General features: G+C 52.0%; 1 protein-coding gene across 13 annotated transcripts in view; it reads right to left on the bottom strand.

Moving 5' to 3' along the window:
• Shank2 (SH3 and multiple ankyrin repeat domains 2) overlaps window positions 1-26,250 on the bottom strand; it is a 511,573-nt gene that overhangs the window by 171,088 nt on the left and 314,235 nt on the right. For all 13 annotated transcript variants that reach the window (XM_010635716.3, XM_010635704.3, XM_010635710.3 and 10 more), the window contains one exon: window positions 6,257-6,332. In XM_010635716.3, the coding sequence (XP_010634018.1) occupies window positions 6,257-6,332 (76 nt within the window). The remainder of the gene's footprint in view (window positions 1-6,256; window positions 6,333-26,250) is intronic.

Here is a 26,250-nt window from a genome sequence, read left to right as displayed (position 1 = left end):
TAAAAAAAAAAAAAAAAAAAAAAAAAAAAAAAATCATGAAACTATTACATCTATGAAAAATTTTAAAAATGTAAACATAGGACATGAAAAGTGACATTATCTCTTTCCCAGTCCCGAACTCTGTCCCCCAGAGGCAGCCACGTGAGCGCTATTAACTTCCCTCAGTGGAGAGAGTGGATAAACCAAGAATGCTTCCTTCGGCATCTAGCCTGTGAACAAAGACACTCAGGGTTGGAGTCCGGCTTTTCAACTCTTAAGGAACGATTAAAAAACGTGAAAACTCAAAATAATGGTGGAACAAGAATGAGGGAAAAGTCACTGTTTCTTGCCATTCAGTTCTTACGACCTACACATGGCGGCAGATTTCTAGAACACACAGTGAGGGTTTCAAAGGAAAGCCAGCTGCCCACACACACTGCTCACAACTCAGCACCCCTCTGGATTTATATAGCACATGCCTCTTCAGAGCCACAAGCACTAAACATATTTTCTCATTCACTCTTCACACGAACACAACTGGAGATAAGGAAGGAGGCGGAGGGAGTCCCATTTGGCAGAAAGCAGGAGATGAAGGCACAAGAGGGGCAGGGGGCTGAGCAAGGTCACACAGTGGCTTAGCTGGAGAGTCTGAGAAGAAAACTTAAGGCAGCTTTTATCTCACAGGTTTAAAAGGCTCCTGCTCATACACATATGTGCTTCTATATATGCAGAGTCTGTCTCTAGAAAGATCTCCTGGAAGCTAGAGACTGAAGTTTTCTCTGGGGAAAAGAATTTGTGTGTGGAAAGACAGACCCATTCTTTCCACTCTGTTATTTGCTCACATTCTGAATCTTTTACCATGTGTGTCTATTTCCCATTACCAATTTAAAAAATATATATATATAAATGAGCCTTAAAAGCCATGGAAATAAGTAGCTGTGGGCAGTGGACATCCGCCTGGTGAACAGGCACAATTTTCCATCCTTTTAAATCAATCTCGAGGAGGAGATTGGTTTTGCTGAGGATGGAGGTAACGGACCTTCCCACGAGTGCTGTTTCCGAGCAGACTGGGAGCCGTCTGCGTGGCTGGGCTGTGGAGGAAGAGGTGTTATGGGCACTGTGCCGCAAACAACAACTGGGCCTGATGTCCACTTGCTTCCCTGCCAAGCGCAGGAGCTTTGTTTGCGGAGAGCTCCTCCTGGCAATGTTCATGGGAAGACAAAGCTAAGCCATCCACGCTCTCCCTCACTGTGCCCAGGGCTCAGTGGTCCTGTGTGTTTAACTTCGTATCACCCACCACCTTCCTCAGCCCAGATCACCACCACTGCTTGGCCTGGACCACACACCATCTCCCCTGTTTTCCATTTATCTGTCTATCTGCTTCTTCCAGATTTTAATCTATATGAAGTCAAAGACCATGCTTGTCTTATTTGCCTCTGTGTGTTTAATTCCCAGAGTAGTGAAGTCTTGATAAAGACTGGTCCAGTGAGTGGAGTGGGTAGGTGGATGGAAGATGGATACACAAATTGTTGGTTGGATGGCTGGATAAATGGAGTATGACTAAGCGGGTGACTAGATGGAAGGAGGGGTGGATGGATAGATGGGTGGATGAATGAGTGGATGGATTGCTGCACAAAAGATAGACAGACACTGATAGACATGCAGATGGATGAATGGATAGATGCATGGACGGACGGATGGATGGATGAGGATCAATGGGTGGATGGACCGATGGGTCGGTGGATGAATGGGTGGAAGGATAGAGAAACGGGAAGATGAGAGGGTGGATGACGGATAGGTGGAAATATGGATCCTGTTCGGCCTTAAGTGAGACAGTGAGGTCTTCCTGTCCACCCCCACCCTGGGCGGCCTCTTCCTAGGTGTCCCATGCCGATGAAGACCTGATTGATGAGGACTGAGACTAGTGAGTCCCGCCCCATCTCGTGTTTAGCTACGTTAGCAATGACAGCGTACAGCAGTGGTCCCAGGACCTGCGTTGCCTGACCTGATCAGCACAGCCAGTTCTCCAGCCACTCTCACGGGGCTCTGGGCAGGTGGAAGGGAACGAGTTTGAGTGACTGGACACACTGGCTCGCTTCAGCCACCTGGCTCTTCATCACCAGGCCTCTGAGCAAACTCTCTGGCATGAGAAGGGCGGGAAGGGCGAAGACTCCCAAGTGACTTGGCAGACTTCTCCACTGAGTCTCGCTTCCTATTGACTTGTCTCTAATTGCATTTGCACCCGCAGTGGGGCAGCCTCAGCCATGCACTGCCTGCCCGTACATGACCTGCCGCCTACAGCAGGAAATTGGCTGGCAGGCTGGTGGGGCTGGTGCAGCCTCGGGTCTCTGCTGTTCATTAGGCCATTTCTAACAGGGGTTCCGAAGTGGGCTAACGAAGTGCTGGCTGCTTTGTGCCACCCTGCACTGCAGCACACCTGCCTCAGACGCGTTCCACTGCTCAATCAAGGGACCAATGGCCGGCCTCTCTTCCTCCTGAGCCAGGCTGGCTGTGGGTTCTAATTGCCCATGAAATGGCTCATCCTTTCATACACAAGCCCAACCCCCAGGACCCTTCCAAGGTCACAGTCCAGTCAAGGCCAGGGCTGCTGCTGTGAGCAGAGGTGGCCCCGCAGGCTGTGCGCTTGCCTTCACAGGCAGGCTCACCCGACTGTATGTTAACCAAGGGAGCAACCTTCTCTCTCTCCCAAGGATAATTCCAGGGCAGCTTTGCAGAAAGCTGTCTCCACAGGGAACCCCATCCTCCTGTTTCCCTCCATCTCAGGCCAGTCCTGGACAGTGACATCTTGGCCTCAGAGGGCAGGGCCTTGGCGACCAGGCTTACTGCTGGTAGGGCCAGGGGCAAGCTCCATCACTTGGCCTTTCTTTTTTGACTGCACTGTCCTCTATGAACTAGATAGTGACAACTGCTGCACAAGGTCACGAGTGTGGCCATCAACAGTACTGCAACCGGGGCCTGGTGGCAGACACATGTGAAGAAAGGAATAAATGATGTGATGTTACTGAAATATCACAGCTCGTCTAACCCTCTGCCATGGGAGTCAGGGCTCACCTGAAGTCTGGTTTACCCCTTGCTTAAAAGCTACCAGTTGACACAGGTGTGGCCAGCTGGCCTCTTCGCTGTGGACCCAGCTTCTGGCACAGAGCATAAAACAACAGAATGGGTTTAAAACAAAACTCTTCATCTGGACACTAGAAGCAGGGGCAGGGATCTCAGCGGTCACCTGGTCCTACCTTCTGTGACCTTCTGGAGAAGAATACTCAGCCCTGCTTGACTCTCTTCAGTGGCAGGGAGCTCATATCTCACAGGCAGCCCACTCTGTCACTCAACAGCTACAGTGGTCCCACTCGTTCTCTGCTGGCTAACTGGCAGCCTGTGCCCACAGGTGTGCTGCTGTGAGTCACGTGACATGCCTCTGCTGTGAGTCACGTGACATGCCTCTGCTGTGGGACCCCAGTCAGCCAGCCTCCTGCTTCTTTCCCCAGCTCACTCAAGTTGGGTGCTCCCATCTCTCCTCCACCAGAAAGGGGCCCGAATGCGAAGCCACCAGATTCGAATGACAAGTGTGCATACATACCTACCCTCATGCACATGCACACACCCGATCTCAGAGACACCAACGTGGCCCATCGGCATTGCTCTGTCCCTAGAGACAATGGACCCGTCCAATGCTCTGTCCCGAGGGACCTTACCTCTAGGAAGATGGCTCTGTGAAAGCCACTGTCTGAGGATCGCCACTGCCTGGCCCCTTCTAGCTTTAAGGGGCCCTTTTCACTTAGACCCCGCTCCCTGCCTGGCAAGCCCTCCAAGTGACAATGGCGATGGCTCTCTCAGGTGTCCCTGAGCCTTGGGTACTGTGGATGGTGGCTTTGCCAAGACCTCCTTGCTGGAACGGAGGCATGGGATGAAGCACCCTCCACTGACGGTGACCACCGTCCAGGGCTCACTGCGCCGATGTCTCCTCTAGTAGCGGCAGCCACCTGGCCCAAGTCAAGACTCATGAGAAGCCAGGCGGCATGGTGCCCTGGGGGATGCTGGCCCCTGAATTTTGGGGGGCTATGCTCATACCAGGACATGATCACATCTAGACATGTTCCCGCCGGCCCGAACCGCTGACGGTGCCTACATGACTGTCCCATCAGTGGCTTATAGCACCGGTGGTAGAAGTGGTACAGTCATGCACGGGGCAGTCATGCATGTACCACTGGTGGTTCAAGTTGTCCAGCAGTGAGGCATACAAACTATGGCCCTACTGTGAACTTGCTAAGGCAAAGAAGTAGGCAACAGAAGCTCAGTGGTAGAACACCCACCTAGGATGTGCAAGGCCCTGGGTTCTATCCCTAGCACTGCATAAAGAGTGGAGGCAACAGTGAAAGACCTGGAGAATTCACACCTTCCCACCAGCCCCCTAGCTAGACATGGTATTCCTGATCCAGTGTGCCTTGTTATGATAGAGGTGGAGGAAGAGGTTGGCATTAGCACCATATTCGACCAGCATTCCATCCCTAGATAAATGCCTGAACAACTGAAAACATTTTCAAACAAGTGCTTATAAGCAAATTATCATTAACAACAGCCAAAGGGGGACACCAGGTGTCATCAAGGGATGATAAAATAAAGCAACATGGTATACATGTACAATGGATTGCCACAGCCTTAAGAAGGAAGGAAATTCTGGCATACACTACGGGATGGGTGAACCTTGAAGACCTGACACGCTGAGAGTCAAGCCAGTCACAAAATGGCAAGTGCTATGTGTTCTCCTTATGCGATGTCCCTACAGTCATCAGATCCAGAGACAGAAAGCAGGATGGGGACCCAGGGGCTGGGGAATGAGGTGGGCGTCTGTATTTAATGGGGACAGAATTTCAGAGACAATTCGAGTGGTGGATGGTGGTGAGGGCTGCACAACAGCTTAACCTTGGACCTGTGCACGCAACCATGGTTCAGATGAGAAACTGAATGTTATATTTTACCATAACAGAAATAGTGGGGGTGCTGAGAATGAAGCTGGATGCATGCTGGGGACATGGTACTCGGTGATATAAGCCAGGAATGAAGGTTACACATTGTAAAAGTCCATTTACAGGGCATCCAGGAAAGACAGCTCCATACAGACAGAAAGCAGACTGTGGTGGCTGCCAAGGGCCACGGGAAGGAGGAAGGAGTGGCCGCTTATGGGCACAGGGTTTCCCCCTGGGGTGATGAAAATGTTTTTGAACCAGAAAGAAGTAGTGGTCACACAATACCATCAACATGCTAAACACAGTGAACTGTGTACTTTAAAATATACATTTATGTCATGCCATGCTTGCCTCAATAAAAACAAAGTCAGGTGGGACCCCTCAGCAGGCAGATGGGGCTATGGGAGCAGGGGTGAGTGCTGACCACAACCCCCAGGACTGGGGAGGAATCAGGGAAGAGTGACCTGCCTCTTCCACACACTGGTCCTCCCTGGCTGTGTCTGACTGGGGGACCTCTCAAAAGGGCCTCTGGGCCTGCTGCCCGACGGGCCAGGTACGGATGCACCCAGCAGCAGCCACACGTGAGGGCCCTTCCCCTTTCTGCCTCACCCACTGACTCCTGGAGCTCCTGACATAAAGCCTTGCCCTGTGGCCCGAGTGTACATCAGTGCTGGTGCAGGGAGAGCGGTGGCTTGCAAGGAAAACAAAAGGGGCAGAGAAATGTCCTGCTTGGGGACACTGAGAACCAGAGAGGCTGATGGGGCGGCTGGGGCAGTGGCCACAGAAGATGCTGCAGGGCCAGCAGTTTAGGGCACCCCTGGTCTGCAGAGGGCCCACCCCACCCCGGGCTCTCCCACAGTCACACGGAGAAGGGGCGCTGCCAGGGTGTATTTGTGGCCCTCCCTCGGCACCAGCCACACCATCCAACGTGGACTCTGGCTCCCCAGGGGTGGCAGCAGTGAGCATGGGAAACACAGGTGAGGCGGAAACCTGGACACACTGACTCCTCCCCTGGGGGGTGTCATCATGCCTGCTGCACCCCCTCTGTGGGGCTGTGCTTTCTTCCCCTGAACAGCCGCCCCCTTCTCCTGGGCCCCCTAGATGTGTGGCAGCTGAACCCCAACTTCAGGTTGACACAGGAAGATGGTGGCTCCCGTGATCCCAGCACGGCGGACACACTGCGAAGCAAACCAAAGGGGTCTGAAAGCACCACACGAGACAGCCCAAGGTGTCCATGGCATAAGTGAGCTACTGACCAGCAGGGTTATGGCAGGGAAGGAAGCACATCTTACCCGGATGCCTCGAGGCTGTCATAGGAGCCCACAGTATAGTGCCTGAAGAGCTTCTTGCTGCGGTCCGCACGGGTTTCTGTGTAGAGAGGGAAAAAAACGAAACACTGGTTAGAGAGTCATGGCCCCTGCATACTGAACTCATATGAAGCTGGCTGGGCTCTCATCCATCTGCCCCATGGAGCATGAGATCTTCCCTCCTGGGAAAAGATCCAGAGAAAAGAGGAGGCCCAAGTCTGCGGCCTGACTTTGCAAATTTTGGGAGTGCGTCTGAAAGAGCACTGGTGCTGACCCTTGAAGGGTCAAAGAGCTCCACTCAAATGCAGCCAGAGTCCTGTAGGCCGTGGCGAACAAGGGGAGGTAGGCGGAAGACGGCAGAGCGGAGGGAGCCATGGGCCTTTAAGCTGTGATAGTGACAGCTGCATCCTAAAAGTGATGCCCCGAGCCTCCTAGCAAAGCCAAGAACCTGTAAGTGAATGCCTATGGGAGAGGAAAAGATATATTTATTATTATTTTCCTGATTGCAGTTGCTTTCTCCTAACCTAAAAAAAAAAAAAATAAAGACACTAAACAAACATGATTAACTTTCCTAATTAAGTCCTCTGCTTGCTTCCCTTACTCAGCAGATTTAAATGTAAATTTCACGGGAAATAATATGAGCGATGTAATTAGATTTAATAGATAGCTTAGGGCTGGAGGAGGGGGCCCACAACAACAAAAACAGGAAAAATATAGTGGCTCGCAATGCATTGTTCAGTATTTTCCTCTCCAATAAAATTTCCTGCACCATCTCCTTCCTAAATCCTGCAGAAACTCTGTAAGCCACTGGCTTCAGGAACATGGCCTGAAATCAAATTTTAACTCCTGTAAGCCTCTCTGTTGATGGTCTCCTCTATCTTGTGTTCCAAGGTGAATGTGATTTTTACTGGAACCCCAAAACACATATCTGTAGTTCAAAGGTGAACACAAATAAAACCATTGGGAAAAGTGTTGGCTCCGTTCATGACCACAGGTAGCTAAGGTACAGGCTTCCTCCCTATGGAGTGGGGAGTTGCCCCTAGGGCTGAAGGATGCTGGTGATGAGCCCAGGACTGCATTTCCCAGCTACCCTTGCACCAGGATATGGTCATGTGGCTAGTTTGTACCAATGGGATGTGAGCAGGTTGTGTGTGTGTGTGTGTGTGTGTGTGTGTGTGTGTGTGTGTATGTATATATGTATATATGTATATATGTATGGGGGTGTACTCCAGTCCAGGCTTTTTAGGAGCCTACCTGCTCTCCCTCCCTCTTTTCTGTTTCTGCCAGTAAAAAACTCAGTGTGGGAGGCCATAAAGAGGGAGGGCCTGTGACTAGAATCAAAGGGCCCAGGTCTCTATGCCTCAGGTGGTTCCATGAGTGAGAGTTACCCTCCTACTGGACATTAGGCTGCATTTTCGGATTTCTGTTATAGCAGTTAACCTTGCCTTGACTGGCAGGCAGAACTATGGGAATCCTCTAAACTTAACTCCCACTTGCCTCTCCACCCCTTGTGTGTCACTTCCCTGATGACGACGTGCTCTGAGTCCCTGATCAGCCTTGTCATCTTCATTGTCATCATTATTGCTGACACTTCTTGCATACTGCTATGCACCAGGCGTGACGTAAGCACTACTTAACTGCTATGCCCACCCAGGGCAGGGTACACATACTGCACTGCGGCCTCTTTTGCCTTGCCACTGCGTTAATGCAGTCCCAGTTTGGGACTGTGGGTGCCCTCCATGGGAGAACATCCCATTTAACTTCAAGCTTAATGCATGCTACTATTTTAAATACCTGCCTGCATACACCTCATCACTAATCAGCTGCTACTTACACAGCACGAACGTCTTCAACAGTAATGCTCAGACAATTACTGAAATGTCTTTGCCCAAAGCAAGTCAAAAGCAATGACATTTCACAAAAAAACAAGCAACTTAAGTTTAAGAAGTGTGATACATTACAAAGTGAAGTTGCCAATAGTGTAGATTTGTCATTTCGTTGTACTGTATACAAAGAAGCACGCTGCAACACAAATTATTAGACCACAGACATAAAACAGTTGGTGGGTTGTCCTCCTTTGCTCATACCTGTCACACCTGTATCTGTCAGCATCCCTGTTCTAACATTGTGTCCTTCACCCACACCATGATCTGTGGCCATCTGTACACGTGGAGGAAGGTGGGACAACTGGGCTCATTTTATTGGTGGCAATGTTGGGGCCATGAAGACAAAGTCACACTCCCAGGTAGGGCCAGGCTCACTGCCCTGGCTGGCACACGGGTGCCAGAGTCTTGTCTCCTGTCTCCCAGACCAACTGCTCCAATGCTTGGGAGAGGCTCCCCCTGATCTTGAGCTCTCTGCCCTGCCGTAGGATGGGACTTGACCTTATTTCTGTCTGGCTGCTGTGGTCTGGGTATGTGTCTCCTCCAAACTCAGAGTGAAACTTAATCCCCACAGTCATAAGGTAATGGCATTTGTAGGAGGGGCTTTGGGAAGGACATTGTGATTAGATGAGGTCATGAGGGTGAGGGCCCTGTGATGGGACAGGTGATTTGATAAAAACAGGAAGAGAGACCCAAGCTTACCCTCTCATCATGGGATGTTCTGCATCACCTCGGGACTCTGAACTCTCCGAACCTCATCTGAGTGAGGAGAGGGCCCTGAGTGCTCATCAGGCCTCAGCCAAGCTGTGCACCCTTCCCCTCGGCTCAGCCCAGGTGTGCTGGGTACGCCACCCTGGGTACACTCACGCGGCAGTGCCATCACTGCAGCCATCATTCACTAGTCCCATCAAAGCCAGGACTTGTGCCGGAGGAAGTGGTGGAAGGGGACTCCCAAGGGTAGAGCTCAAGGTTCCAGTGTGGGTGAAGGAGCAGCTCAAGACATCCACCTTCTTGGGCTAAGTGAGAAACCCCAGCAGTCAGTAATTACAGGGAACACATGGCTGGCAACGCAACTGCCAGGCTAGCCCTAGGACATCTATGTTGGGGCCACCAATGTGCCAGACCCTGGAGGGATAAATGAGACTTGAACCTCTTTACAGGGTTAGGCAGAGTGGCTCACAAAGCCAGTGAAGGACCACACGGCTGTTAATTGCTAGTATTACTCTTAATTGCTTCTGCTGCTCAAACCCCCACGTGGCAGCTCTATGCTGGTTGTCTAGGAAACCGCTGGGAGCTGAGAGTTGACTGGGACAGGTCTCTGGATGGGTCAGATGGCCTGGGGTTGAGGGCAGACAGAGGACATAGTGTGGAACATGCATGTGAGCATGTGTGCGTACATGTGTATGGGTTCCTCACAGGCAAAACACATCGAGAAGGGGCTGATTTCCAAGCTGGCTCAGGAAGTTGGGGGTTCCTAGGTGGTGGGATTTCATGGGCCAACACAATTGTAAACACTGTGGGTAGAGACTGTAAACCAACACAAAGGTAATCAAGTTTTAATTTTGATTCAGTGAGGACGTTGAAAATAGTTAGTTTTTGTCAAAATTATTTTACAAGGGAAAAGGAAGCTTCAGAAATATGTTATCTCCGGTTGCCTTAGGAAAACCTTCCCTGGACTCTGCCTCCCACACAGTCACACTTCTGCTCTGAGAAGTGTCCCATCACCACCATTCCCATGACCACCACCGCCACAACCACCATCCTCCTCACCATCGCCATGGTCATCACCTAGCCACCATCACCATCATCACGTCCCCATCACCTCTACTTCTTTAATGCTTCCAAGTGCAGGATGCCCGGCTAACTGATCTCCTGTTTCACTAAAATTAAGTCTCTCCCTTCATTTGGTTCTCACACGATGCCCAGCAGTAAAGGCGTCTCCTGTCCCCGCTTCCTAGAAGAGCAGAGCGCAAGGATGAGGGGCACGGGCCCCGAGAGCCTGGCTTTGCCTTCCTGGGCTGCACCTCAGACGCGGAGCCTCTTCTTCCCACAGGTCTCTCAGGGTAAAACAGCTCATGAGTGGAAGCTGGGCTTCCAACCCAGATGCCGGCTTCACCCAGACGCTGGCCTCTGCAGCCTGTGCCTACAAACCAGTGGTGTGACTCTCCAAGAACACTCCCCAGGAGCCACATGTGCTCTGAGTGCCTCCCCTGCCTGAGCTCTACATAGTTAGGTAGGCTCAGAGAGGTTGAGTGAGTGCCCAAGGTCACCCAGCCAGAAAGCACAGAGCCTGTCCACAGCACAGTCTCCACTGGGAGGCAGAGGAGGTGGTGTTGCCAGGAGCAACCTCCCTAAACTCAGGTTGTGGCCTCCCCAACCTGCATGTCCCATGGACCTGCTCTTACCTGGCTTTTTATTATCGTTATCATCGTCATCGTTGTCAGCATCTTTATTGTGATTGTTATCTTTCTTGCATGTGTGTTTCTGAGGATTGAACCCAAGGCCTTTGCACTGAGCTACATTCCCAGGCCTTTTTATTTATTTATTTTTATTTTGAGACAGTCTTACTAAGACTTGAGAATGTCTTACTAAGCCATTAAACTGACCGGGTTGGGCTCAAACTTTTGATCTTCCTCTCTCAACCTCCTACAGTGCTAGGACTACAGGTGTGTAGCACCATGCCCGGCTCTGGCTTCAGGAGCTGATCTGGGGAGAGGGGTGCGCTGGGTAGACCTCAGAGTTCTTCCCCAAGATGACGATGGATGTGTCACGACACATCCAACAGCAGCTTGGCTGCTGCTGCTCTCTCTGGCCAGCTGTGCAGTGTGGGCTGCAGCTGACTGGTCTGGGTGCCTCTTGCTGGGTCCCACTGGTGCAAATGCCAGGTACACACAAAACCCCACAGAGCAGGCAGGGGGAGGCAGGAGGAGGGAAGGGGCCACCCTGGCCTCCCTGCGGGCTGATGACCATGATGGGCAGGGGGACCAGTCCTCACTGGTGCTCCCTGGGAAGCGCTGGCTTAGCTGAGCACCTGTGATCTGTCACTGTCCAGGTCACTTACTTAGCTCCCACTCTACCCTCTTCCTAAAGAGGCAGGAGGCAGGGCCAGGCATGCTGCTGTACCCCACTCAGAAGGGTGGGCACGTGCCTCCCTCATGCTCTGGCGGCCAGCCCTTTCCCAGGTGAGGTCACCCCCACTTCCCCAGGACTGGGCTCCAGTGGTTGGCAGGGAGACTGGTGGGACTGTCCCTTAGAGCACAGTGGGCACTTGTCCTGCTGCTGTGACCCCACTTCTGGGCCATCGAAGGGAGCCAGGCTGCCTGAGTTGATGCCTGCAATCGGGATGGCTTATGAGCTGGGGAAGGAGGGAGTGGAGAGAGCCAGTCTAGTGAGAGACGGATACCACGGCTGGACCCCAGATGTAGCTGGGTCAGACTTACCACATACACAGATTCAGAGTCCTCCCTGGCCTAAGACAATTTAGCTTGCTATTGTTTACATGCAAGAGTCTGAAAAGATACAGTGACATACAAAATCATATGTACTGCTGCACCCAACGGCCAGGACACAACCCTTGGGTGTGGCACCCTTATGGATTTTGTGCCCACACCTCTCTGCTGGGGAATCGGTGGCTTCCCTTCACCATGCAGATTTCCTGGCCAGGTTGCACCATACCTCATGCCCAGGAGCACAGGCATAGGGGACGACAGGCACGGATGCCCCAATGCCCAAAGCCCTGGGTTTTGCCTGCAGAGGCTGTGAGGGCTACTTGGCAAGCATCCTGGCTTTCCTCCCATGTGCATGCCGTCAGATCCTACTTCTCAGCTCTCTTGGGATTGGGAGATCCTTGAAACCAGTTTAGGTCAGTGATCAAGGGGCCCAGGATACAGAATCCAAATGCAAGGCCCAAAGTGGAACCCTTCAGCATGGTGCCCATGGCACTGGAAGTCCTGGCTGTGCCGGCTGTTTGGGTCCCCAAGTGAGCCCATTGTTGGCACAGGATGGACATGGATAGAATGAGAAACAAATTTTTGTGTTCCAAGTCACCACAGTGTTACCTAGGGCAGGCAGACTGACACAGAGCATGCATGGCCTTTGTCATCCTGTGGGCCAGAATACTCATTCTGTGTTTTGCTCAAGCGTGTCGGAGCTGGGTTTCTGTCAGCAGCAACCCAAAGAGTTCCCGGCAAGAGTAATGGGGAAGAGGAGGGAAGGCCAGACAACATCAAGGCAGAGACTGAGTGCGTCCCTAGTCTGGGAAAACGGCTACATGTGCTAAGAGGAAAAGAGAAAATCAGCTAATGGACCATAGGAATGTGCCCGTTAAACACGTTTAGAGCTTGGCACAGTGCATGCATCTTTCTGTGACTTAAAGGAGATCCCTTTGCTGATGATAAAGGAGACAGAGAAGCTGACAACCAAGTGGGATCTATTTATGCGTCTGCTTCCTTAACCATGTAGAAACTTTTTCCCCCCTAGTACTGGGGTTTTAACTCAGGACCTTTGCACAGAGCTACATCCCCAGCTCTTTTTAAATTTCGAGACAGGGTCACACGCAGTTGCCCAGGCTGAACTCAAAAATTCAATCTTCCTGCTTTTGCCTCCTCCTCCTAGAGTGCTAGGATCACAACAGGTACCCCCACACATACCCCAGGACCATACAGAAACTTCTTGAAGTCACGACCAAATTTCCCACCAGGCCACCTCCTCATCCAGGGCCAGGCTAAGTGCTCCACACAGAAGGCCCTCAACAATGTTTGCAGCAAGTCACACAGCTTGAGGCCTCACAGTGACCGTCACTGCAGAATGAGTGACCACTATCCCTCTCTTGGACTGGTGCACAAACTTCCTGCCTCTGTCTTCCATGTCTGCCCCTCCTCTCAAAGATCCACTCTTCATACAGCAAAGGGAATGAGCTTTAAAACACCGCAAACAAACCAGCTGATGTCTTTCTTGCTCCTGCATTTTCACATTCAGCCCCCTCCCCTCCCGGCTGGCTACCCTGCAGCTACACAAGCCTCCTCCTCGTTCTTTCAACATGATGAGCTCATCTGCACCTCAGAGCCTCTGTCCCTGCTAGACTTTGCCTGGAACATTCTTTCCCCAGCTCAGATTTAGATTTCACGGGGCCGCTGGATCCCAGCTCCTGCCACACAGCTTGGTGCAGCAGAGCCCATGAATGAACTTTGCAAGTGCTCCTTCCTGACTGCAAGGTGCGAAACACACTACACAGAGTGCTGGATCAGTGCCTCCCCAGACCAAAGAGTGATGGAAACAGCCCGGTCCACAAACAGAACCCCACTGCTAGTACTGGCCAGGCGGTGACCATGTGGGAGACTCCCCACTGTGCCTCTGGCCTCCATTTCTCAACTGCAAAGCAGGATGCCTGGGCCCCCTCCTCATGGTGACACAACCTCCCAGTGCAGTTGGGGGCTCTCTCTTCCCCGGAGGGTGGCCGTCAGGGTGAGCCCCCCCCCACGGCTGTGTATAAGCTGATGTTCGCTGAAAGCTCCACTCTGAGTATGGCCTAGAAAAATCTACATCACAAGGGGAAAAAAAAATCCCAAACCTAGAAATCCCACTTCGTATACCTCTTGGGACTCGTGGAAGGCAGTGACAGATTGTGTGACAAGCTTCCGCTTGTCAGGATGATTTAAAATAGCCCTTTACGTCGAGTTCGAAGTGTGTGTATGGCATGGCGAGGGAGCCAGGATGGTGTTCCCAGAGCCCGGAGTGGGCTTTTCTGGAAAAGGAAACATGGGAGGAATTTGCTCAGAGACATTTACTAACACTCTGAAAGGCCACAGTTTAATTCGCAAGGACATGTGGGGAGGGGGTAGCCACAGAGCCAGGAGATGGGGTGAGGACGAGGCTAGGAAACAGAATGGGCCCTTCCTGCCTAAGCCACAGTCCTGGGATAGTCCCCTTGCTCAGGAGATACCTGTGGACAGAGAGAGGCAGGGAAGGATACAGAACAGTTGGTTTTCAGACACAATAAACTTGAGATCAGCTTTGCTAGTAGCCTGAGCTGAGCCACTTCTCACCCAGCCTCAGTTTTCTTGTCTGTAATGTGGGTCAACAGCGCCTACCCCAAGAATCTACTTCATTCTTTCTGGCAAGTGTCCCCTGCCCCTAGTGAAGAGGAAGACCTTCTCCCTGGCCCTTTTTGTACCGCATGATGTTCTGTTCAGAGCTGACTGGTGGCCCACTGCCCCGATAGTACTGCTGAATGGGCCATTCTGGACATGACAGCAGTGCTTGGACATTTTTACCTTTAATTCCTAAAAACAGTTGGTCTCATGTATTTGTGGTTCCTGTATCTGAAGACTCAATCAGTTTTTGGTGGAAAATACTTGGAAAAAAATCTGTGCCTGTACTGACTAGGTACGGACATTTTTCACTGTCATTATTTCCGCAGCAACTATTCACACAGCATGGGACCCTGGGTTATGTGTGAAAAGTCATCCAGAGATGACTGAAGCATGCGGGAGAGTGTGGGTAGGTTATGTACAAAGACGACGGCAAGCTACGGGAGGTATTTAAGGATCAGAGATTGTGGCACTGATGTGGGGGGGGGTCCTGGAACTGACCCGCGGCAGATTCCAAGGGATGGTATTCGTATTTATGGTGACAATCAAGTAGCAGTGTCTACCTCTCCACGCTCCCCCAGGGGGCAGTATACCCTTCAGTAAGAAGCCCCTGTTGTAGCCTCGGGCTGCTGCTGATGGTTCGAGGTTTTAGGTTCCCTTCTGTGGAAGAGCTGTTATAATGCCCAGATGGAGGGCCTGGGGAGCACAGGGACCCAGATTCCTCCGTGGTGAAGGCAGTGAGACCTGGGATTCAATCACAAACGGAAGAGTAACTTCCAGGGATGACAAAACACTTCCAGGTCAGGTGGCCTTGATTTACCTGCCATAATGATGAGCTTCCCCTACTCCAGATCGTCTGAGAATCATGTACAATAATATCTGGGGCTTTTAAAATTCACGACTATGTCTCAGATTTACTTCTTTTTATTGACAACAAGTCCCCAGCACTTGGTAGCTGTACACCTCTCTTCTGCCTAGGCCTCTGCATCTGCACAGGTTTTAAATCACTGTTCAGGCAGGCTGGTAAGCCAAGGACAGGATCAGAGCCACATGAACGACCGATGGGGATGCAAGGTAACAAGAGCTTTTTTCTTCTTAAAACCAAAGATGCTGCTGGACTCCTTGCAAAATGGAGAAATGCACAGGTCAGATTGCCAGGAGATCGACGCCAGCCAGGGGCTGGAGAGTGGAGCTGGTGGAGACCACACTGTGCCTGGCAAGCAGGGATACACTACAGTCTGCAGGCTGCCTGGTATCCGAGTGGGGCCAGAGGCTGCAGGGCAGAGGGCACAGAGCTTAGATCCGGTACCCAGGCTCCAGACCGAGGTCTACCCCTGCGGGCCACATTCTCTGTGCTGGTGAGGGTATGGGGTGTCAGGACCATGGCTCCCAGAGTCACTCAAGCCAGGGCACAGGACTCTGACTCGACACTACCCATCAATCAGCGCGGGCGGGGAAGGGTTACACGATTCTTCACTAAGTTGGGGATGGGTCGTGTATCAGACACCTTCTGGGCACCTAGTACTGACAGGGAGGACAAGCGGGAGAAAGAGGGAGTCCTGCAGTCAGAGTACAGAGACAGGCTCCGCACCACCCCGATGACCTGTGAGGAACAGTGGACTGCTCTGCTGTGGCTGCGGTGAAGAGTCATCACAGGCTTGGTGGCCTAAAGCACCATAATGCATCTCTTTATAGTTCCATGGGTCACAAGTATGGCTCAGGTCTTCCTGGGCTAAAGGCTGCCTTCTTTTCTGCAGTCTCCTGTAGAGAATCTGCTTCCTCCTTTTTCTCGCTTCCACAGGATCTTGCTGATCCTGGTCTCTTCCTCAACTTCAGAGCTATCAATGGCAGTCTTTGAGTCCCTCTCACATCTCATCACTGTGACTCTTAATTCTATGCTTCTCTCTTCCACTTTGAGGGACACTTAGGGCTATAGTGAAACTCTCCCACCCAAATCCAGAATCATTTCCCATCTTACAGGCCGCTTAGTCAATGACTAAAGTCAAGGTCCAATCTGCGATCTTAGTTGCCCCAGGCCATGTAGGGTAACACGTTCATGGCTTCTGGGCACTGGATGGGAACATTCTCGGGCCACTGCTCTGCCGCATGGCTGCAGAGACCTTCTCTGCAACACAGTATGGGAGGTAAGCCTGGATCTAAGGAGGGTTTCAATCCCTTCAGGGCAGAAACTACCCAGATGACCCAGCAGTGGTTTCTAGGAAATGTATTTCCATGCTTGCAGTTGCAAGATGAGACTAGATTCAAATTAAGACTCTGCTGCTATGGCGAGGCCTGAGCGAGGAACTTAGGCAGTTCAGAAATTCCATCTCCCTCTTATGCCGTGGGATCTCTGTGTCTGATCCTGCTTGTGAGCCTCAGGGGATGACTCCTTTTCCACTAAGGGAATTCAGTTCTGCAGGAAGGGTCTTGCCTGGGATTAGTGATGCTATGATACTTTCTTTTCTGGATCATACTGGTTTCCAGCAGTCAAAGCAGACTAATATAGTGGGATATGGGACCAATAAGCAACTGAGTCATCAGGTTATATTTATTTCCTGCTTGCTGATGCACAGCTGTTCCTCCCCAGTGTGTGCACAAGTGTGTGTGTGTGTGTGCATGCGCACATGCACACGCACGGTGTCTGTTCTTTTCCCAGTGCTAGGGAACCAACCTCATGTCCTCACATCTGGGTAAGTGGCAGCAGAAGGTTTTGTTAAAAAAAAACCCACATGCTTTGAATTCCTTCCAGGTAGGCATGGGTGCATGTGGGGAAGGGGCACTCGCTTCACATGGCACTTGCCAAGAGTCCCAAATACTTGAGAACCATGCCAGAGCCAAACCCCTTGATTCCAAAGCCTAGAGAAAGGAGGAAGATGCCAGGATGCCAGGCTGTTTTCCCTACACCGAAAAAACAGGGCCCACTTTGGAAAGCTAGCCACTCCTAGCAGTTATTTTCTTCTTAGTCATCCAAGGAAATTGTTGGTTGTACTCTAAGATGACAGCAAACACCTTAGGAATACGATTTGCATTACTGACCTAAGGGAAAGCAGCTCCGGTGACTGTCACTATACGAGGCAGCTGCAGCCCTTTCTTATGGAACCCCATGGCAGTGGACCAGATGAAGCCCTCAAAGCACCGGCTTCATGCCCCAAATCGTAGGAGGTGTGAGTGCCCATACCAGTGAGTCAGATGCCCCATTCCAGGACTAGGAATTGGTCCAGAAGTGGTCAGAATAACGCTGTGTGGAAGGGGGGAAAGGTTACCTCCCCACTGCAGTCTGGATATGGACTGTTGTTGCCCAACAGTTCGTATGTTGTGGGTGTGGGGTGCTGAGACCTTTAGGAGGTGAAGCCCCATGGGGGTGAGGCTTGCATCATGGGGTGGTTCTCCTGGGACTCTGAGTCAGTCCTCATGAGAACGCTCCCTGGCTTCCCGCCTGGTGATGTGATTGCACTCCTGCACCATGATGCCTGCTGCCATGAGGCGAGGATGGTCAGGGGCCTCAGCCAAGCTGGCATCATGCTGTGTGGACTTTGTCCTTCCCCCATCCAGCAAGGCTTGAGGAAGAGGACAGGGAGGGAAGTGACGCCAGGTGGGAAGGGGCTGTGATGGTGACGGGCATCCATCACCCTCGTGGTATTGGTCTGTTACTAACCACGGTCCATCGTCACCACACCTGCTGCCCTAAGTGCAGACACATGAGCTCCTTCTAACGCCCTGGCAACCTGACACAACAGCACGGATATTGTTTCCGTTGTGCCAGCTGAGTGACAGCCGTCACGCTCAGGCTTTAACTACTACCCTTCACTGCCTTGACACCTGTGAGTCAGAACTCGCTCCCTGCCCTATGCCAAGCACTTTCTTCAGTGACAAACTCCATACTAGCTTACTCAGAAGCCACCTCCAAGCACCGTCTCACCTCTACCACAGGGGTTGGGAAGCCTCACATCCAGCCCAAGTTCCTTCAAGAATGGCAAGTGCCCTGGTCCTGGCCAATGAGAAGAGAGCAGGTGTCTGGGGGGAAGGACTCGCTTCCCATGCCCCACCTCCCTTCCCATCAGGAGTGTGGATGAAGTTCAGCAGCTGGGGCCATGCTGGGCATGCTGAGGACAAGGAGGAACATGAAACTGGAGCTCCAGGAGGCCTCTGTGCCCACCTTGCTGGCATTACTGACCCCTGACTTGTGGGGTGAGAGGCCAATGCCCTGTGAATTTTAGCAAGGACTTTGAAGGTTTCTGTGACAGCAAAACCACTCTATCCCATTTAGCCACCAGCAGCCCACCACACAGCACTGCCATCACAATAACAACACGGAGGAGGAACCTGAGGTACAGAAATGCCATTCCAAGGTCACATGGTTACCAAGTGACAGCACTCGGCTCACTCCCTTCACAGTTCTACCAAACTCACACAGCGACCCCAAGAGATGCGACTGTTTCGTCCAGGAGAAAACCAGGCAATGCAATGGCGATGTCCAAGGTCACCGGGGGCATGAGTGTCAGATGCAGGATCCAAACCCTTACTCTAGCGAACAGGAAGAGCCTGGACTCACAGCCTTAGGCAAAGACACTCTCTTCAGTTGGAAATAAGCAGGGCTCTGTGGGGTGATGTGGCTTCCTCGGCTACTGCCCTGCCTTTCCAGTCCCTCTGGTCAGCAGGTACAGTGGACGGCTCCCTCCCGGGGCACCAGGTGCACACGGCGACGGCTGCCAGGAGCTCTGTTTCAGCCACCTCTGCCTTCCCTTTTGCTCCTTGGCCAAGCAAAGCCGAGGACAATGTCAGAGGGAGGCGGTACTGTTTCTGGCAACATATCCCAATTACCACAATCCTAAATTGGTTGGGCAAATGAGTAAAGCTGTTGGCTGTCAATGAGTTGGTTTCTACTGTATAGTAATTAGGATTAAAAAAAAAAATCCACCCAGGAGGTTCAGCGGAAGCCTGTATGCCCAAATACATCCAGCCAAACCAGCAATTTAAGTGGAAATGACAGTAAATGGATGAACTGGGGCCTGATCCGCGTGTTGTTGATTAGCTTGGCTGGGAGTGTCCACGCCAAGGTGGCCTCCTATTTTATAGAAGAATTCTCTTTTCTCTCCCCATCCAGCGGGACACGTGGTGACTAGGGCTGGTGGGAACCTAATGCGCTTGTTACCTTAGCAGGCCAGGGCTGAAGCGACGAGAAAGGAGGGATATTTACACAAAGGTCTGTGACAGGTCTCCAAAGGACACTTCCATCCCTACATCAACTCAGCTGAGCCCCTAAGGGAGCAGCCGTATCCTGTCTGCTTTTACCAGACAACTGAATGGATCTTCATTGTGCAGCCCCAGTGCACGGTCCCCACCCTCTAATACCCAAGATCTAATCCTAAGGATGCTTTTTCCTAGGTCCTATGGGTCTTTCTCCAGCTGATCAAAATGCCTTGAATGAAACCAGTGATCATTAGCACCACGTCTGTGGGTCCGGGGCTGCTAATCATGCTCTTGTCTGTCAGTCCCTCCAATAGGCAGGGATCAGCACCCCCTCGAGAGGTGGCCAAGCGCGGTGCAGTGTCCAAGGGAATTCAGGTGTGCAGAGCAGAGCCTGCCTGTAAATCTAGGAAAATAGTGGGGGCGGGAGGATTCTTTTTAGCTTTTAATCTTTTTTAAGGACACTTTTTTAAGGCAGCTGAGGCTGGGGAAGTAGGACACAGAGAAGAAAGACCTGTTGAGCACAAAGCAGCCACACAAGCCTGCAGGAAGCTGAGGCACTACAGGCCGGCGTTCAGACCGGGGCCCAGCAGAGCTCAGGATAATGGGGTCCACCCCACCCCCCAGTTGGGTGTTTGGGGAGGGATAGGTGGGTCTCACTGGCAGTAACAGCCCAGTGATCTGGCTGCTCACTTCTCCTTCCCTGCAAGCCACTGTAACCCCAGAGCACCTGCCCAGAAGTCTGGCACCCCTAAAGACTCTCCATGTGACTGAAAGATCCCAGGGTCGCAGAGGGTGAGGACCAGCTAGCTGGTGGGGCTGAGGCTGGGGCCACCAGAGTCTTGGCCGCTCACACACAGTTCACACTCCTTTCTGCACTCATCAGGGTCACACCTGGGAGGGAGGCCCCGTCAAAGTGAGGTGTTGCCTGTCTGACCTGGTCACCAGGCTCCTCAAGGAGCCAGCTCCTCGACTCTGCATTTGTGCGGGAGGAAGCAGTTGGTGAGACCCTACTGTGGAAGTTGATGAAAGCACAGCACGCTGAAAACACATCTGGTGTTTTCTTGGTCTCCGAAGGAACTCACAGTCCACTTGACTGAAAAACAGCAGCAAGAAAAACCACATTAGCCATGCTATCTTTGAGGAGGTAGGCTACACGGGTCAGGAGGCATCACCCTGCTCCTGGCTAACCGACACATCCTATGCAGCCCGCCAGGTACAAGAACACTCAGGAAGCCCGAGCCACTGACACGGTGGTCCCCGCACCTCACAATGTACTCGACTCCCTTCCCGGTTAGCCACAGCGCTCACTAGGAATAGATGCTCCACTTTGTTTGAAAAACCCACTGGCTGCTCAAGGGGACTCTGGAGAGTACCAACAGGACCCTGGAGAGTCTAACAGCAAATGAGATGCCGCTATCCTCCAGGATGACCTGTCAGCTACCTTTATTTTCCTCTAAACCAGAGGGAAGAGAAAGCCATTATGGAAACAATAGCCTCGAGGAACCCAGCAACCAGAAGCACAGTGATTTTTAAGACACACAAAGTGCAAAGCGATCGCCTACACAGCACGCCACCCGTCTCACCGAGTGCCGGCAGCACTGCCCGAGTTCCGTGATTCTACAGTCCCCGCTGCTCTGGCAAAGAACAAAGGCTCAGCACGCCAACCCCGGGCAGGCTGGGGAGGTGGCACCGTACCTCCAAAATGAACTTTCTTCTTGAACCGCGAGTTCTCAGCCATCTTTCCTAACCTGGGTGTGACCATGTCACTCAGGCCGGTCCCGCTGCTGCTCCTCTGGGTCCATGCGGAGACCGGGTTCCTGGGCGGGCCTCATTTACTATTGTCTGCTAATCCAACAGGAAGAAAAGTTGCAGCCCTCGGGTGTCAGAATTGAAGGAGAAGAGAAAAAAATAATAAATCAGAGGAAGAAGAAAGACGATTCCGGAGAGTTAAATCCATGGGGAGGTTCACAAATTTGACTTTTTCAGATCGAAAATCCAGATCCGCTGAAAATTCGGCTCTTTGACACAAGTTGTAAGCTCCAGATTGGAGCCCGCATCCTTCCACTTCCCACTGTACCAGGGACTTTTTTTTTTTTTTCCTAGTGCCGGTTTCCATGGCAACGCATCAGTCACTAGTCTAAATAAGTACGGGTGAAGGACGCCTGAAAAACCGGTGCAATTACGCATGCCATTAGCGAGAGAGGAAAATGATTCAACCCACTATTAGCATGGGGCAGAGGTGTCACTTATAGGCTGTTGCTGTCCTTGTCCCAAGTAATTGCTTTCTTATTTTGTGACGCTCGGTCTTCTCTGGCTTTACGGTTTCTTTTTGTAAAGCGCACAGCCTGGTAATGAAGTCCGTTTAGTCACACAGTCCCAATGAGCCAGTGCCAAAGGGCAGGCATGGCATCACAGTGCAGTGGGTCCTTGCCAAAGGCACACACGATGCTTCCTGCCAGATGGCAACTCCCAAGATGGGCTTGGGACTTTAGGCAGCGGGAAGGATTTGGGGAAAATTCAGACACGCTGCGATTCAGTTTGTAGATCATGGCGATTAGGGGCAGGGCTAGGGCTGGGCAGGGGCTGAGCTGCCCCCTTTGCAAGGACGGCTTTCTACGTTCCCACTACATCCCCATCTGTGCATCCTCAGATGAGGGAGGCAGCCTGGACGGGCATGGCAGGAGAGCTCCTTCCTTTCTGCCATTTGTCAATTCTTTTCTTTTTTCAAATGGCTGCCATGAGCTTACTGTGTGGACCTAGACAAAAGCCCCACCTTTCTGAGCGGAAGGCTTCCTGGCGGCTAGAAAACGGATGGGAAGGGGTTGGTGACACTCAGGGAGTGTTCTTCCTGTGCCTGGAGAGGCAGGAGGGGACAGCAGTGGCCGAGTCACCTCAGCCTCACCATTTGCCAGCTGAGTGATCTCCGGCATGTTTCCAACTCTGTCTGCTGTGGATAAAAATGGATTATCTGCAGGAGTGGACGCTAAGGTAATGTTATGGGCATTAAGTGAATTAAAGTTGCCCGGTACGCAGGTGGCACTCAGGAAAGCTCAGCTTTACTCTGGTTTTGCTTTCATTGTCATGTTTACACGGCATGTTCTTTAGAGCGCATAAAACTGCTCTGCACCTCTTCTGGATTATGACCAGGCCATACAGGAATTGGGTAGAGTTCCTGGCATAATTTGCTCCTTTGTTTCTTCTTAACCCAGTTGGTGGGACCAGATGCTCTGTAAAGATTCATGGATGTGTAAACTGGGCCCAGAGAGGTTAGGTGTCTGGCCCAAAGTCACACAGCCTGGTAAGAGTGGCCCCAGGACTGGACTAAGGTCTCCTGGTCCAGCTCTGTGCCTGTCCTCCATCCATGTCTACCACCTCAGCACCGGCCTTGGGGATCGAGATGGAGGTGAGCGTCAGGCCTGGAAAAGGGAGCCAGGTGGATCCTGAGCCGTTCCCTAATCCTGTCTGCTGTGCTCTCTGGAGGCAGCAGGCCCTCCCTCTTCAGTGGGTCCCTGGGTCTCAGCAGCCCTCTCCTTCCACCTGTGGTTTGACATGATCTATGGGCAAATTGGAGGGTCATAAAAATAGTCTGTGCCTGGCACGCCAGGGGCCCAGGGGCTGCTGCTGCTGCTGCTCACTGAGATTTCAGTGGGAGGCAGAAGTCGGAGACACAGGAGTAAAAATAGCGAGGGTTTCCACGGGAGCTCTGCCCTCCCTTCCCCAGCGCCTGTCACAAGGGGCACACGATCTCACCGTCCTTGGTACATAGCTTCAAACCCCGTGTCCTTGGAGATGCCCTATCTGCCAGTAGGTGAGGAGCTATCAAAGGTGGCAAAGTCTCCACCTCGATCCTCAAGTCAGGCTGGCTGCAAGGGCCAGGAGGGGTCAATGCTGAGCTGAAGCTTTTGAAAAATCTGGCCCTGAGCTCATTCATGACCATGCAAGTTTCTCCACCACTTTGGGACTCAGCTTCCCCATTGGAAAAAGCAGGTAGGCAAGACAGCCGCCTCCCAGTGTCCCTTCCTTTTCTTGTCAGAGTTCTGGGACTTCTGAGTCCCTCCCTGCTGACACAGATCTCCCAGCTTTCCCTGCGCTTCCGTTCCGGAACAGGCTGACACCCTTCATGGAGGTCCACTTCTTGAGTATTGCACCCATGGAAGTGGGTGTGGTGTTTCCTCACCGACTGAGCACCTGCCAGGAGCTCAGCTCTTAAAGCACACTGACCACAACGGTCGAGCTGGCGATACATGTGGGCAGAGAGGCAGGTGGACTCCCATGGGAGAGCAGGACTGGAGGTCAAAGAGGCTTACGAGGTGAACATCTGTCTTCCAAGGGACACGGCTGCAGATGCAGGGACTCGGGGTGCACTGCTTCTCCCCAGGGCAGATTTGCCTGGGCACGCTCTGGGGTTTCAGGGCTGGGTATGGTCATCCCAGCTCAGGAGGTGCCTGTTCTGCTTCAGCATGGCTGGGATGAGGGAGCAACTGAGAGCCAGTTCCCCTGCATATACAACTGCCAAAGACACCCTGGACTCGAGGGAGGGGAGAGCCTTTTCATCATAGTCTGAGCTTGATCCTGAATTCTTCTCACACACAGCAGCAGACTTTTGGGAATGGCCTGAGTGTACATGAAAGTCTTCAGAAAGGGCAGTGCCTCGAACATCAAGGGATGAAAGTCCTTGGAGGATCCAACGCTTTTTATTTCTTTTTAGTCATGGTCTTCCTGTGCTTCCCAGGCTGGCCTCAAACTCCTGGATTCTCCTGCTTCAGCCTCCCAAGGGGCCAGGATTATAGGCATATGCCACTACACGGAGCTATGGGAAGCTTTTAAAGAATAGCCTATCAATTCCTTAAATGTGCCACTAGTAGCAGCAGCACTGGGCACATGAGGTCCTCAGTTCAAGGTGACTCTGCAGGCACCATCCAACCACGGTACTGGCTGGTCCAGTGACTCTGGAGCACAGACGTATGGGAATAATCCTGCCTGGTCTCGGTCACAGTGTTCTTCCTGTCTTCCTGCTGCATCACATGGGATGGTGCCATAGTGGCTCTCTGCTGCCTTCCAGCCCTCTGTGCTTGGTGTTACAGAGGAGTCTGCACACTGCACCCTCTAGACTCTGGTGCCAGGTGGCAGTCAGGCCCTGACCATTGGATGCAGCTGTAGAAGGATGGGTGGTGTCTCTGCTCCCTGGCAGAGCAGCCACTGAGAAATACTGAGGCTGCTTCTCAGGTTCTTGGCAAGCCCTCTGGTTTCTTCTGCTCCTCTAAACCTAAGGGCCACGGCGGCTTCCAGTGGTGACCAATCTTTAGGAGGTATCACCTGCTCCTCTGCTCTGCCAGGCTCTTCAGTGCTTTGGAAGCCAGTTCCCTGCGTTCAATCTATCTGAAATGCCTACAGAGGGGTGTGGCCTTTTAAAAAATAGGGACATGGACTGCTAAATGGTAGCATGTTGATGTGTTTTTAAAATCATGTGCATAATGGATTTTTTTTTATAGGAATTTCACTTGAGATAACAAAGAAATTCTAGGGGCTGGGGGTTTAGTTCAGTGGCACCACACCTGCCTCACAAGTGCAAGGTCATGAGTTCAATCCCTGGTACCAAAAAAACAAACAAACAAAAACAAAAAATCAAAAGAAATTGTAGCAAATTTAAAAGATGGGTTCATTGCATCTATGACAAGGGAGAGCCACAGCATTACTATAAGAGGTGGTTTCCTGAAAGACAGGAAATACAGAATAGGAAGGGAAAATCAAAACCACTCTTGCCTACCCACCCTCAGGTACAGGGGTCTAACTGGAGAGTCCCAAGAAGATCTCTGAGCCCAAAGACAGACTTCTGGGAAGTAGAAGAAAGATACACGGTGTTCTAGAAGACTCTAAGCCTCCTCACAAAGAGGTGCGGAATAAGTAAAGGCTTTTGAAGGAAACTGCAGTAGTTAGATGAAAATCTCAAAGCTAATACAGAATAGGCCTCAGCGTTAATTTCTCTGCTGGTCCTTAATGTATTCGCCTTTATGCGACATTTTGCAAAGTGGTAGCGATTCCATGTGGGGTTAAAAGGTAAGCTAGTGGCTCTTGAGGCAGACAGACAGAGTAGGTGCCTGGATTCCACCTCCGGCTCTTCAGGCCCTGGAAGGGTACCCTCCTCTTGCATTTGGGGGACCTGAGCCCTGCTTCCAATCCCTACACTACTGTGCAGGGCTGCAGGGGCTGCATGCCATTTCAGGTGCGTGCTTATACGCCTGTGCTCTATCGGACCTCTGTGAATTTCCTGCTGACGTAGTGAAGCAAGCAGCGACCTCAGGCTGCTGAGGGGGCTCCAGCCTCATCTCCATGAGGCTCAGTCCACAGGTGCTGAAGATGGAAATCTGCTGGCAGCCTGAGAGAGCCTGGAGGCTGGTCCACCCCAGCCCACCACACCACTGACCCACCCCACTCCCAATCCAGCCCTTGAGATGATGAATTTGTGGGGCCAAAGCCAGCGAGTTTATGGTGATGCTGCCCCACAGGGTTGGTAAGTGACAGTGTGCTCCCTCGTGCAACCTTAGAACAGGCCCAGCGATCTCACCTGGGGCACAGGGACCCCAGGGAAGTGCGGGAGTTAGAGGACGTAGGAGCCAAAGTGTGAGGAGCCAATGGAAGGGACAGACTTGGAGCAGGGCCACCACATCGTGACTGCCAAGTAGCTGGGAGTACCCAGCGTTCTCCTTCACTGCCCCAAGCACACTGAGGATGCAAGTAAGATGCCCCCTGCTCACTTGGCTTGGGCACTGAACAGATGGAAAAAAACAACTGAGACCCAAACCAAGAAAACAGCAGC

This window comes from Fukomys damarensis, unplaced genomic scaffold, assembly GCF_012274545.1.
Source record: "Fukomys damarensis isolate Sample0158 unplaced genomic scaffold, DMR_v1.0_HiC HiC_scaffold_27, whole genome shotgun sequence".
Taxonomy (NCBI): domain Eukaryota; kingdom Metazoa; phylum Chordata; class Mammalia; order Rodentia; family Bathyergidae; genus Fukomys; species Fukomys damarensis.
The sequence above is the reverse complement of the archived record's forward strand: the minus strand, read 5'-3'. Positions and strand labels throughout refer to the sequence as shown.